Source organism: Urocitellus parryii, chromosome 5 (genome assembly GCF_045843805.1).
Source record: "Urocitellus parryii isolate mUroPar1 chromosome 5, mUroPar1.hap1, whole genome shotgun sequence".
NCBI lineage: Eukaryota > Metazoa > Chordata > Mammalia > Rodentia > Sciuridae > Urocitellus > Urocitellus parryii.
In genome coordinates, this window is record NC_135535.1 from 160161053 (window position 1) to 160176604 (window position 15552).

Consider the following 15552-nt stretch of genomic DNA (forward strand, 5'->3'; position numbering starts at 1 on the left):
AAATAGAATCTTTTTCTTCTTTCCAGTTCCCATACAAAGCCTAACTGGTGAAATGGTTCATGGATGACTGTTGAAAAGATAAACAATCTTTTTTTTTTTAAAGGAGGGAGAGGCAATTTAGAAATATTTGTTACAGAGAATTATGTAACAAATACCCATATGCTCATCACTTTTAACTTAAATATGCACATTTTGTTATATTTGCTTTAAATCTTTTTTACTAAGAAAAAAATCATTACAATATAGTTAAAGCTACCTTTGCTCTCACCCCCAGTTCCAGCCCTTTCTCTCCAGAGGTAACTATTACAAAAATGCTAATTACCATAAAAATTATACATATTTTTCCACATTTTTTATTTTTAAAACAATTTGGATTTTTGGTACTGGCAACTGAACCCAGGTATACTTTACCACTTAGCTACATCCCTAGACTTTTTACTTTTTTTAATATTTATTTTTTAGTTGTAGGTAGACATAATACCTTTATTTTGTTTATTCATTTTTATGTGGTGCTGAAGATTGAACCCAGGGCCTCACACGCACTAGGCAAGTGCTATAATGCTGAGCCACAACCCCAGCCCAGACTTTTTACTTTTTGAGACAGGGTCTTGCTAAGCTGCTAAGGCTGTACTCAAATTTGGGATCCTCCTGCCTCAGCCTCCAAAGTAGCTGGGATTATAGGTATGCACCACTGTACCCAGCTCCACAACATGAATTTTTTGTCTTATAGTTTATTAGGTCAGAAGTCCTGAACAGGTCTCACTGAATTGATATCAAAGGGTTAGCAAAGCTGGATTCCTTTCTAGAGACTCTAGAGGAGAATCTAATTCCTTGCCTTTTCCCCATCCAGAAGCCACCTGCTTCCTTGGCCCATGGCCGCCTCCTTCAGCAACATTGGAGTATCCTGAGTCTCACACTGCTGTCTGTCTGGTCCCCAAAATCATATCTTCCTCTAAATTTGTTAAGGATTCTATGACATTGGTCCTACCAGGTAATCCAGGATAATCTCTGTATTTTAAACTCAGTTCATAATAGTCTGAGTCCCTTTTGGAATCCTAATTTCCTTTAGTTTATAAAATAGCATATCTACAGATTCCTGAAATCAGGACATGGAAATCTTTGGGAGGTTATTATTTTGCCTACCATAGAGGTTTAGAGGCAAATACAGACCTTAATATAGCAATTTTGAAAGTTTTGATGACCCACATATTCTTTTTCCGCAGTCTTCATTTTCTAGTTATATTTTCATTTTTCCTGCTCCTGGTTTATTAATTTTATTTCAGAATTTTTAAAAACGCAACACAAATTTATGGTACACATTTTTGTTGTACTTACTTCAAATACTTGGTAGAAAAGGCCAGAGATAAAATAGCAATCTGAAAAACTGGACCTTGTATATGCTTAGAAAGTGAAGAGAATGATAACAAGTTAGTAATGGGAATCTTTATGTATGACTACAGATCTGCCAGTCTCTCGGACTGTGTAAAGTTGTGAGCAGAATTGCATTCTAGCAGAATATTCTCCATGGGATCCCTAAATAGGAGCGATCAGCTTGTTTCAGGCAGAGCAGGCTGAGGACCATTCTGGATTGAGCTTTTTAATTTGAATAATATATAAAAATCAGAGCTGGGGTTGTGGCTCAGCAGTAGAGCACTCACTTAGCATGTGCGAGACACTGGATTTGATCCTCAGCACCACATAAAAATAAATAAAATAAAGGTATTGTGTCCAACTATAACTAAAAAATAATTTTAAAATATGTATATATAAAAATCATATTACTGTCTTTTTTGATCTCCCTCTTTGAGAACTGCATTTTAGTGATTTAACTCTTTTAATGGCTTATTCTTTTATAATAATATTAAGTAATGTGTTCATCATCTAAAGTTACACCCCAGAACAGCTTTGTTAAGGATATTTTTTAAAACCAAGCAAATTAAGATAAATCCACTTAAAGGTACACAAAAGGAAGTTATCAAAATTTGTGCTTTTGGGGCTGGGGTTGTAGCTCAGTGGTAGAACACTTCCCTGGCATGTGTGAGGCCCTGGGTTTGATTCTCAGCACCACACATAAAAAAAATAAAGGTACATTGACATATATATGTATATGTATAAAACCAGAATGTTTAAAAAATTGTATGAATGTTTTTAAACCTCCAGTTGATTAAAGGTAGATTTGTCTTGTGGTATTCCTGTTGGATGAAGTCTGGAAGGACTGAAGGAACATTATGAATTAGCTGGTACATGATCCTATTACTAGTATTCCAGTTGAAGATTTCCACTAAGCAGGACAGTTATATTGGAAAAGTAGGCAGCATGTTCATTTTGTTTTTAATTAGGTAAAATAATAAGTAGAAAAGGAATTCTGAAACAAAACCAAGTACTCCTCTATAACTTTCTTTTTATGTTTCTTCTTGTGTAAGTCCATTATACTTACACAACACGGGGGAGGGTAGCAAATGATTTTTATAGCAGCTGTGTGTCCTTCTTGTTATAGAGAAATAAGAAAGGCCTGTAGTTATTTATATTTCTGAGTGGTAACTGCATTCTTTTTCAATATTAGCTAAAGTTAGAGCGAAAATGAAAATCTCTCAAAGCCTCCTTGGTTGGAAATTGTTTACTTTATTAACATATTAAAGATGTGAGGTGATCTCTCACCACCATTACTTCCCCCTTTTAGCCTTACCAAAGAAACAGTTAAGGAAGCTTATTAAGTAAAGATCAAGATAAAGAACCAACCTGGGATGCAAATCACTGGAATTTCCTATTTACTGTTTCCCCCCCTTCTATTCTAGATTTTCTGATGCATTTTAAAGGTTACAGAAAAATAAATGTATCTGAAATATTTTATATTTGAAAAAAACAAGAAGGCATATTAGGTTAGAAAAACTTATGTTACTTTTTTTCTCCCTCAACATTTTGTTTTGAAAGATTTAAAACCTATAGAAAAATTGCAGAAAGAATACAGTGTATATAGCCATATACCCTATGCCTAGATGCATCAGGTATTATTATTTTGCTATAATTGTTTCTGTCTGTATACATAAATATAAATATGCCCATGCATACATGCATATTATTTATATTTTTTACTGACCCATCGAAAGTAAATATTGGGGCTGGGTTTGTAGCTCAGTGTAGAGCACTTGCCTACCGTGCATGAGTAAAGCACTGGGTTCAATCCTCAGCACCACATATAAATTAATTAATTAATTAATTTAAAAAATCAAGGTATTATGTCTATCGACTTTAAAAAATAAAATAAAAATGTAAACGTTAACCTGGCTCAGTGGCACACACCTGTAATCCCCGTGCCTCGGGAGGCTGAGGCAAGAGGATCTCAAGTTCAAAGCCACCCTCAGCAAAAGCAAGGCACTAAGCAACTCAATGAGACCCTCTCTCTAAATAAAATGCAAAATAGGGCTAGGGATATGGCTCAATGGTCAAGTGCCCATGAATTCAATCCCCAGTTACACCCCACCACACACACACACACACACACACACACACACACACACACCAAAAAATGTGTTAGAACTAGGCTCAATGATGTACTCCTGTAATCCCAGTGACTTTGAAGGCTGAGGTGGGAGGATCACTAGTTTGAGGCCAGCCTCAGCAACCTTGTCTCAAAAGACCAAAAAAGAGAGGCTTGGTTGTGGCTCAGTGGTAGAGTGCTTCCCTGGTACATGTGAGGCACTGGGTTCATAAGGATAAATAAATAAAATAAAGGTATTATATCCATCTACAATTTTAAAAAATTAAAATTTAGAAAAAAGAGCTGGAAATATAGCTCAGAGGTAGAACACCCTGGGTTCAATCCACAGTACCACCAAAAAAAGGTATTAGACATGATTTTTACCTCTAAATACTTTAACCATCCTTTTCCTAAGAACAGTAGCATTCTCCTGCTCTTGTGCAAATACAAAATCTGTTTTTAACTTTTCTGGAATCCTGTCTATTACTTATGTTTTTATCAGTATTCAAGAACAAAGGAAGCAGGGAAAAGAATTATTAATAGCAGCCACCCACTTCCCAAGTTATTCACCACCGTGTGTCTTCCAGAAACCAGTGTGAAAATGAAAGAGGCTGAGCTTCAAACCTGAAGAAAGCAATTGACAGATGAGTCCCTGTAATATTAAGGAGGCCCAGTTTCTCAAAATTACATATAATTGAGCCATTTCCCTAAACTACTACATAGTGTGAGAGTGTCGGGATAGAATATATTGCTGTTTATTTTCATGACTTCATAGGCTTTAGGCGTTGGAAGGATCTGCCACTGTATGTTGTATGATCCATTCATTTTATAGATGAGAAGAACTAAGATTTGAGGTCATGAAACTAGAAATGAGACTAGAATCTAGCTTTTCAAACTCTCATTCTTAGTGTTCTTTCTATTCTGTCACCTTCATGAGCCCTAGTTGCTTATACGAGGGACTTGATAAAAGAGAGAGTTACAGGGTCTGCAGTATGCTAACTCACTAATGTGTCCCCTTGAATCTCATGGGTGAACTATACCATTGCTTCTCAAACTGTATGTATATGAATTTCCTACTGACCTTGTTAAAATGCAGGTTCTGGTTCAGGAGGTCTGAGGGGTGACCTGAGAATCTGATTTCTGGCAAATTCATGGGTGATACTGATGCTATGACTTGATGGAACTAGAATAGGAAATATGAATTCAAATTATGAAAAAAAAAAACATTGCCAAGGGGAAGGATCTATCAAAAAGAGCAATCAAATGAAGTTCCATTTTTTTGTTTGTTTCCTTTCTTTCTTTTTGGTACCATGGATTACCCAAAGTTGCTCTACCACTGACCTATATCTCTAGCCCTTTTTATTTTTATTTTGAAACTGGGTCTCCCTTGAGTTGCTCAGACTGGCCTCAAACTTAAAATCCTGTAGCCTCAGCCTCCCAAATAGTTGGAATTACATTGCACTACAATGCCCAGCTCCATTCCAGTTTTGCTTTCTTTCTCTTTCTTTCTTTCTTTCCTTTCTTTCCTTTCTTTCCTTTCTTTTTTTCTTGGTACTGGGGATTTAACCCAGGGGTGCTTAACCACTGAGCAACATTCCCAGCTCATTTTTCACTTTTTTATTTGAGACAGGTTCTCGCTAAGTTGCTGAGGCTGGCTTTGAACTCATGAACCTCCTGCCTCAGCCTCCTGAACTGCTGGGATCACAGGCTTGTGCCACTGTGCCCGATTACCAATTTTACTTTCAATAAAAACATCTTTCAAGCCAACTACGTTTATTCATTTAACAAATACTAAGAGTTGTGTTAATGTTATGATTTTATTTCATTATATATAAATATATGTTACTTTGAATTATAAAAGTGATAATTAAAAAGTATAAGTGGTAGGGCTGGGGCTGTAGCTCAGCAACAGGGTGCTTGCCTCGAATGTTTGAGGTACTGGGTTCAATCCCAGCACCACATAAAAATAAACAAATAAAGGCATACTGTCCATCTACAACTACAAAAAACAATTTTTTAAAAAGTATAAAAGGTAGGTTATTTATGTAGCATTGGGTTTTTTAAGGATCTTTCTTTTTTGTTTAAAAATAATTCCTAATAATACATTTAATAATAATACATTTAATAACCTTCTCAATTCAGCATGGAATGAATTTAAGCCTACACAGCCAAAAGTATAACAGATAAATGCACATATATGTATATAATATATATTTGCACTTTGAATATTCCCCAAATGCTTATAGAAATCATGATAGTCATGTCTTATTTCTCAGAGCAATTCAGCAGTAAAATAACAAATTTGTGTTAATTTCTTGAGGGAAAACTGGAACACAAAGTTATAAAGCTTGTCAAAGAAGCTAAGGGACAAGGAAAAAGATAAAACAACTTTGTTAAATAAATATTTACTAAATTTCTACTTTCTCCTGGTGTGCTGGGTGATATCAACATGTAAAGAAATTGATTCAGTCTTCAGACTGATTATAACCCTGAAGGGAAGGCAAGCATCTAAACAGGTAATTAGAATACAGTGTGATAAATGGGAAGGGATGTGGATGGAATCTAGAAGCAATGCAGGAAAGTTATAAAGAAAATTGAATTGGAAAATGTAATATATTTTAAAAGAAGAATCCATGGGAATTAAGGATTTCTGTATAATAAGATGGATAGAGTAGAATCTAGGTAAAGGGCATAAAGATATCCACTGTAAAATTCTTTCAATTTTGCAGTAGGTTTTAACAGTTTCATAAAATGTTAATAAAAATAGCCAGCTGATGCTGGCTCTGAACTTGCAAAAACAGGTGGGATGATATAAAGGAGTCACTAAGCACAGTTTGCACTTTTCCTTGTGAATTGTAGATTCATAATAAATGATAGAAAATAAATGAAATACAGAAGAATTTTCTAATTTTATGTGGATAAGTTGTCATTTAAGAAAAGCAGAGTTTTTGCTCTGATATCACTAACAGATCTATTCTGGGATTCAGGGGTAAAAGTGCATCTCTAAAGCAAAATGTAGTCCCCATAGGGTATACCTTTGTTTGTTTGTTGTTGTTTTGGTACCAGGGATTGAACCCAGGGTTACTTAAACACTGAGCTACATCCCCAGCCCTTTTTATATTTTATTTAGAGACAGGGTCTCACTTAGTTGCTCAGGTCCTCACTAAATTGCTAAGGCTAGCTCTGAACTTGCAATCATCCTGCCTCAGCCTCCTGAGCTGCTGGGATTACAGGGGCGTACCACCATGCCTGGCCAGCCTAGGGTATAAACATTCCAAATGTTGGTGCAAGATGACTCAGATACAAGGGATCTAGGGTTACAACGAATTTGGACTGTGGTTCTTGTACAGTATCAATCACAGGTTGTCATTGGGAGTAATACCAAAAAGTCTAAGATAAAAACATTGTTAAATTAAAAGTATGAAAAAAAGAAGAAAATAATAATGATATGTACTTCTGTTATGTTATGACTTCTGTTATAAAGTTATGATATATTCTAGTGGGGAAAATATTGGCCCATGTTATAATATAACGTAGTAAACATCTTAAGAGGTGAATAATTTTCTAATAATAAATTAGATAATTTAACTCACAAACTATCGATACCACCTTCACTTAAACTGCATCAAAAACTTTGTCTCCTTGGTGACACATTCCTGTAATCCTAACAACCCAAGAGGCTGATGTAGGAGGGTTACATTTGAGGTGAGCCTAGGCAACTCAGCAAGACCCTGTCTCAAAATAAAAAGTAAAAAAAGGTGGCAGGTCGCGCAGTGGCTGGGGATGTCGCTCAAGGGTAAAGTGTTGATGGGTTCAATCTCTAGTCCTACCCAATAAAAGAAAAAAAAAAAAAAGAACAGTAAAATACACCCTCTTCAGTCTAATTGTTCAACTCTTTTATGGTGCTATATGAAGAGATGCTCTTTTAAAACCTCACGTATCTGCCTTTACATCCCTGTGCTTAGAGAGAGGTGTGAAATGGTTGCATTATACTTATTAAATTCTTTTCAGTGAGACAATCGCTTAAGGAGATTAAAGGTTTGAGTTCATATTTCTATAGAACATTAAAGTGAATAACAGAAACTGTTATTCAAGTGTTGTTACATTTATATTGTCACATCCTTCAGTGAAACTAGCCTCATGAATTGTTTGGTTATTGTAAATTTAACACAGAGGAGAATTGAGTCATTGAGATTGAAACTCAAGACACTGAGTGGTGAAACTGGGCCCCATCTTTTAACTCCAGTGTTTCCCCACCTCTCAAATCTCCAGGGTTTGAAGCCACAGTTCGTGCATATTTTAGAATTTTGATAGATGAGAGGTAGTTTTAAAAAACTTGCTGATGCGATGCTTCAACCATTTTATTATATCAAAAATATGGAGAAAGCTGACCCCACATTGTAGAAGCTGTTGTGTGCATGTCTTGGTGGAGACCAACTCAAGTAGTTCCACTCTGTCAACCATAGAAGACGGACAAGTTCAGCGTTCTGGAGATAAGAGTTGACAAAGTTGTTGAAATGTGGGTACCCTGGTCTTTAAAAAGAAATTTTTGGAACATTTAAATAATGTTAAAAAGAACCCATTTTTATAAGCATTTCATGTTATACTAAAGGAAATGTAACAGGGAACTATTATTTGATTGATCTAAACTTTTGGCATGGGTAGGCTGTTTGTAACAAGGTTTCATCCTTGGACAGATATATGTAGTAGTTCCATATTGGCCCTGAATACTTTGGGGATATTGACAGGTTATTTAAACTTGACAGTTTTTTCAAATTGTTGGCAGAAATATACTGCTGAGTTTGCTCTTCTGAACTGTGAAAGGTGAATGTAGGAAAAGCTGCATAATTTATGATAGTAGTAAAGAATTTAAAAGTAAGGTGTTTTGTTTTGTTTTGTTTTGTTTTGTGGTATTTTGGATGCCGCCCAGGGCCTCACAGACGCTAGGCAAGTGCTCAGCTATTGGGCTACATCCCCAACCCTAAAAGTTAAGTTTGGGCTTGAATTTAATAATTTGACCTGAGGACATGAACTTTCTCTTTATAATACTAAATTTTTATTTTATTTTTTTAATTGGCCTGAATCCCATGCTTTGGGGAAGTTAGCACAGTGTTTGGAGTGGGACTCTACACTGATGTTGCTGGCGTTTTTCCTTTCCTGGGCTAAAGGTTGTAATATAGACAGGCATTATACAGGCCTTTACTTTCACTCCCAGCTCATGCTTTTCTTTGAAGTTCTCAAGTTACCAAAGATATGGACTGTTTTTATCAAAAGTATAAACTTGTATTTTCTTTCAAAGGGACTGTGTTGGGACCATATTACCTTATTCGTTTGGCATTAATATTGCCTAGAAGTATATCCTTTCTCTGATTATCTTTGTGTGTTCTAAATACTTTCTTAGACTTGGTCTCTTCCTTTGAAATATATGGATAAAACATACCACTTGCCTCAATGTTTTTGCTTAAACTTGTCATATTTATTTTTTAAACTTTCAGCATCAGTCAAGTATTTATTTAAAGTTTGCTATTAAAAATTAAAGAAAAAACCTAAAAAGCTTACTACTTGCTTATAATATTGAGAATAAAATTGTACCCATGAAATATACTCAACTAAGGGGAGCCGTGGAAAATAGGTTTAGCAATGCTTCTTTGGTTTAAAAAATATCTTCTCTGGGTTTTTGTTGTTTTGTCTTTTTTGTTTTTCCATTGTTCATGTTTGGTTTTACTATATTTCAAGAGAAAAGGCAAGAGCAAAATCACTTTTGTTTTCATTGGCCTTATTAGACTGAAAGCTACTAGAAGATTTAAAGAAAAGGACCCATCTTTGTGTTTGTGAACACTCAAATAATATACTGTAATTGTTAGTGTCCTTATGGGCAGGAAAGGACTTTGGAAAGTGAATATCTCAAAACTACACAATTTTTTTTCTACAGCAAGGGTCAGAAAACATAAAGGGCCAAATTATAAATATTTTAGCTTTTTTTGAGCTGCATGGTCTCCACTTCAAACACTCAACTTTCTGTAAATATGTAACTGCTGAACTCTGGAGTGAGAGAGTATGTTAACCCACAATAGCAAGTAAATGAATGAGCCTGGCTGTGTCCAATAAAACTTTTTTATTTACAAAAACAGGTGGCTGGCCTGCTGATCCATATTCTGTAGCATCAAAAAAATATTATTCATAAACAACCTTGTGTGATGCAGTTCTCTGTGCCACAAAAACATCTGTTGTTATTGTTAAAAATTATATGTGTAAAATCGTGGAAGACAGAACACTTCTGGTTTCAAAATGGTCCAGTAGATGTATACTATTTTTAAGTAAAGTGATACGAGGGTTGGATTTTCCTTTAATAAACTCTGAGGATAGGGGAAGGGAAACTGAATATATAGATGATGAACTGAGTTTGATAAAATATTGAGATATATGTATATTTTTTAAATTTTATGGTACCGGGTATTAAACTCAGTGTGCCTTACCACTACGCCACATCCCCAATCCTTTGTATTTTTTGAGACAGAGTCTCATAAGTTCCTGAGGATCCTGCTAAGTTAACGAGGCTGGCCTTGAACTTGTGATCCTCATGGCTCAGTCTTCCAAGTTGCTAGCATTATTATTATTATTTTTGATAAATATTGAAGCAGGTGACAGGTACATGGGATTTCTTCACACTTTGCTCTCTACCTCTGGGTGTTTTTGAAACTGTCAATATTAAAAAGTTACTACTTTATATAAAAGTTACTACTTTTTATAATGGGGCTGGGGTTGTAGCTGAGTGGAAGAGCGCTTGCCTAGCATGTGTGAGGCACTGGGTTCAATTCTCAGCACCACATATAAATAAATAAAATAAAGATACATCAACAACTAAAAAATATTTTTTAAAAAAGTTACTACATGAAGTATTAATGTCCCAATAAAGATAGGAGTTTGTCCTTTCTCTTTCGCATACCTTAGCATGGGGAGGAACATAAAAACCAGAAATATAAGCTCATCTTTAGTGTAACCAGGGAGATCTCTGCAATTCCAAATCAAAATATATAAATAAAGGTTCCAAATCCAGTGAAAGTCAAGTAGGTACAGGGGACAACCTAGAGATGGTACCTATGGTAGCAGATTCCCAACAAAGCTAGTCAAGCATGGTTCTCCAAAAGAAGCAGGTGACCTCAGACTTCTCCAAAGCAACATTCAGTGCTGACACTTTACCAAGCCTCAAGGAAAGACTAATTTAGGAATTAACATGCCAAGCTGCAGGAAATTTAGCTTTTAAGGTCCCTTCTGCAAGACAAAGTTCAACTGACAAAGAAATGAAAGCAGAAATTACAGCTAAAGAAAGAATTGGCAGTGATCATGGAATTCATTGATAATAGAATGAAGACTAAAACAAATGTGGGTATTAGGGTATAGGGGATTGTACATCTTTAAAACCTTGACAGTATAGTAATGATATATAACTTAGTGGAAGTTAGAATGAGGAATAGAAATGATGTGAAGTAATATGTCAAGCATCAGAAGTCATTTAAAACAAATCCAATGAAAGTTTAAGTTATGGGATGGAGGGGAGTAGGTAGCTGGACACATAGTTGATACATAGCTAGAAGTGAAAGGTCAACTCTAAAGGAAGTAATATAATGAGCTAAACTGGATGGTAAAGGGAAGAAAAAAGCACAATTATTAGTTCATCATTGCTCATAATAAAGGATTTTTATATTTTAATATAAGGTATATTTTATGTAAAGTTATGGGGTGCAAGGGAATACCAAACGATGGGATTGCCATTTTAAATTGTGTGGCCAGAATAGGCCTCACTTAGATTTGAAGGAAATAATCTGGAAATTATTCAAGCAGTAGCTATGCAAAGGTTCTAAAGCAAAAGTATAGCTGTTCAAGATATAGGGATGAATTTAGAAGGGCTAAAGTTCAGTGATTAAGAGGAAGATTGGTAGGAGAAAAACTCAGAGAGATAATAGGACCATTAAAATAATTAACTTTTACCTGAAAAAAACTAGTAGAGTAAAAAAGTAAACCTTCCAAATTATCAGAAGGAATACATGCATAATGACTAAAACACAATAAGGATAAACTATTTTAGTAAACTATTTTTAAGAAGAGAGCAACCAAAAAAAGGCATATCATAAAAGTTCATAACTGAAAGATTAAATATGTATATTATATGAATGTAAATAAATAAATGTAAATAAGCTAAACTTTCTTATTAAAATATTTCCAGATTAGATCACAAAGAAAGCTATTTAGCTGGATACAGTGGTGCTTGCCTATGATCCCAGTGACTCTGGAAGCTGAGGCAAGAAATCACAATTCAAGCATAGCCTAGGGCAATTTAGAGAGACCCTGTCTCAAAATAAAAACTAAGAAGGGCCAGGAATGTAGCTCAGTGGGAGTGCCCCTGGGTTCAGTCCCCTACACCATAAAAAACAATAAAAAATACCACCACCAACACACAACACAGACAACACACACATACCAATAACTATCCATAGTCATTTCTAAAACAACGAAATCGGGAAGGACCAACAGAGATATAACAGGCACATGCAAACTAAAACAACGTGGGAGTTGTGGTCTTATTATTGGACAAGACAGTACAGGAACTTTCCACAAAGAAGAAGGACATACAAGATCTGTATTCAGAAAATTTTTAAATTCTTCTCAGGGATGCAAATATAGACGCAAATTGAAAGGCTTACAAGGTTGTTGAGTAAAAAGACTCAAAATCATCCAGATGTCAGGTTTTCTATTAATCCATGGAGTTGATACAGTCTCAAAATGTACTGATACACTCAAAAGCTATTTTTACTTCCTGTGTACACTTACTTGTGTAACATTTGTTGTTCTGCCTGACAGTAGATGTGTCTTCTTTTTGTAGGTCCACCAGAGGCTCTCCTCCTGGCAGAATTTGGGAGTTGTTTATTGCAGTACTGTTGTGCCCTCTGATGGTGAGTTTTGGCAAAGCCATTTTTTAATGTCTAATTTATTTTTTCCTTTCTTTCACTTAATGTTTACATTCCCTAGCTGATGTGTAAACTAATAAACTAAAATCTTTCACGTAAGGTAGAATTGGGTTTCATAGAAGGAAAGATTAAAGAAAGGAAATAAAATCTGGGTGAGGATCTAGTGAATTTAGAGGAGAAACTAAGAAGAGAAAATAAGAGGCCCATCAAGTCTTCATAGGTCACAGAATGTTCGTTTTTTTTTAAAAGTGAGGGCATAGGTAATGTGAAGATGAGAGAAGCGCTGTTCCTGGTACTCCCTAACTGTCTGGTTTCCACATTATGATGATCAAACACTCTAGCCCCATCATGGCGTCAGAGCCTAGACAGAAGCAATTCGAAGTCTGAGACCCTCTGCTCTTGCTTGTCTTTTTCTTCCCTTAGGCTGAGGACTATAATTTTCTTCTTTGATATGGGAAGAGATGAACAGATACTTGGGAGATCACATGTAATCCTTTGTAAACGTCTACAATGCTATAAACTGGCTTCAGAATCTAAGCTTTGGTTTTTTCACACTAGTAGAGGGAGATATGTTTACTTTACTTTTATTTTATTTATTTTATTTTATTTTATTTTTTGGCCTTGGGAATCAAACCCAGGCCTCACACATACCAGGAAGGTGCTCCCCATTGAGCTATATTCCCAGCCCTTGTTTACAACTTTTACTCTCATTGTACGTGTACAGTTTAGGCTGCTTGGTTTAGAGGTTGACTGTTAAATATTTTTCTTCTGTGTAGAATTTGGTTTGTTAGAATTCCAATTTCAACCTTATTATCATTCATTTATAAGCATATTCTTTTTTATTTAATTGATTTTATTTTTTATACACAACAGCGGAATTCATTACAATTCATATTACACATATAGAGCACAATTTTTTATATCTTTGTATATAAAGTATGTTCACTCCAATTCATGTCTTTATACATGTACTTTGGTTTTGTTTTGGCTTTTTTTGCATTACAATTCTGACTACACATATATACCATAATTTTTCATATCTCTGTTTGCATATAAAGTGGGTTGACACCCAATTTGTATCTTCATAACGTACTTTGGAAGCATATTCTTATTCATCTATAAGCATGGCAACCATTGAAAGAGCATCCTGCAAACTTACAAAGACAATTTAGATTGAAGAATCATGGATGATGAATCATGAGAATCCTAGAATGTTGTTCTATCAGTGTAGATATTTGCAAAGCTGTTTCTTTTTTTTTTCTTTCCATGTATTTCTTTTTTTTTACCTTTTTTTTATTATTGGTTGTTCAGAACATTACAAAGCTCTTGACATCTCATATTTCATACATTTGATTCAAATGGGTTATGGCAAAGCTGTTTCTAGACAGTGTGTTCTTACTTGCTGCACTCTCTAAACTTGGAGGAAATACCCTTTTGTGGTTATTCATATGTAATATGGAAAGGTTGTAAGGGAAAATAGACCAAAATCAAAACAAGGGAAATATTGGCTTTCTTTTACCTATTTCTGAAAGACTTTTTAAAAACTACTAAAGTGGTACCAATTACATACTAATATTGTTTATTATATTAAAAAGCAATAATCCACTTACTGTAGCCAAAAGACAGGCGAGTGTGTTTCCCCCCAGTCAAGACTCAGGATGTACCCACATATCAGAATTCATCACGTGGCCAAGGGCCAGAAGACTGCCACGCCCTTACTCCTTTCCAAAGCAGTGAGTAGGTATTTCTCTAACCTCTGACACTCTTCTGATGCATTACACACCCAAACGAGGGCTGTCCACATCTGAGCCTCCCCCACTGCCAGGTTGGTTACCTTCCCCGAGGAGCAGTGTGTGAGTGCTGTGGCTTCCCACGTCTTCCGCAGCTCTTGACATGATCAGTCTTCTTGACTATAGACACTCAGAGATGTGCTGTAGTACTTTGTCATAATTTTAATTGGCCTTGTATTGTTGCTTAATGATATTGGACAGCTTTTCATGTGCTTAGTAATCAGATGTTTTTTGGGGGGAATGTTTGTTCAAAATTTAGGCCCAAAGCTCAATCCCCAGTACCAAAAACAAAACAAACAAACAAACAAAAAGTCTTGTTAGTTTTGAGTTGTCTTTATATAAAAAATAAAAAGGACTAGGGATGTGGCTCAGTGGTTAAATGCCTCTGGGTTCTTTATATATTCTAGAGATTTTCTATTGTTGTGGTTGTTGTCACTATGATGTCCTAGCCTCTGGGTTCTTTATGTATTCTAGAGATTGTCTATTGTTGTGGTTGTTGTCACTATGATGTCCTAAGTTGCTAAAGCTGGCCTAAAACTTGCAATCTTCCTGCCTCAGCCTCCTGAGTCACTGGGAATACAGGGATGCACCACCACATCTGGCCTCCTGTTACTTTTAAAAATAGCTTTTGGGAAAAGAGAAAAAATGTTTTTGAGTTAAGTAGTGTTATAAATGGCCACTGTTGTACATAGTTGGAATTTCTATACTAAGGTCATCATCATATTGAGAGCACAGACATAGTTCACAGCTATACATCTTTCATTCTAACTTCTAAGACTTGATAACAAAAGAGAAATGAAAAAAGGAACCTATGTAATCACCAAAGGTGATAGGACGTAGAGCCTCACAACCCTAAATTTGAAGATACATTTTTCCATTTTCAAAATATATCTGATTGTTTGGACTTTGAGGGGGGGTTTTGTTGATGTTGTTTCACGGTGCTTGCATGCTAGGCAAGAGCTGTACTACTGAACCTCGCCCCCAGCACCAGTTTTTGGACTTTTTTGTAAGTAGAAATTTTAATTTGCCAAAATGAAGATAAATTTATTCCATCAAAGGACCCTTTTCTTGAAGAATTTTATAAAAGATTGGCTTTTCACATTGCCAAAAAAGTAGCCACATGATATTAAAAGACTTTAAGCTGTATGTGCTGACATTGTTTGAACTGGCTTAGTTTGGAGTAGAAGCAAATTTATGTCAGATTTTAGGTGATATAATCTGTTTAGGATTGCTGTCATTTTTTCTAATATTTTGAAGTAAATTTTGAGGGAATTAGAAACTCTCATTTCTTTCCTGGATGCAGTTTGATAAAATGACT

The 15552-nt window shown here is 35.4% G+C and overlaps 1 protein-coding gene across 2 annotated transcripts in view; it reads left to right on the top strand.

The window, feature by feature from the left end:
* Mcu (mitochondrial calcium uniporter) overlaps window positions 1–15552 on the top strand; it is a 191369-nt gene that overhangs the window by 127881 nt on the left and 47936 nt on the right. For both annotated transcript variants that reach the window (XM_026390211.2, XM_077798331.1), the window contains exon 2: window positions 12360–12429. In XM_026390211.2, the coding sequence (XP_026245996.1) occupies window positions 12360–12429 (70 nt within the window). The remainder of the gene's footprint in view (window positions 1–12359; window positions 12430–15552) is intronic.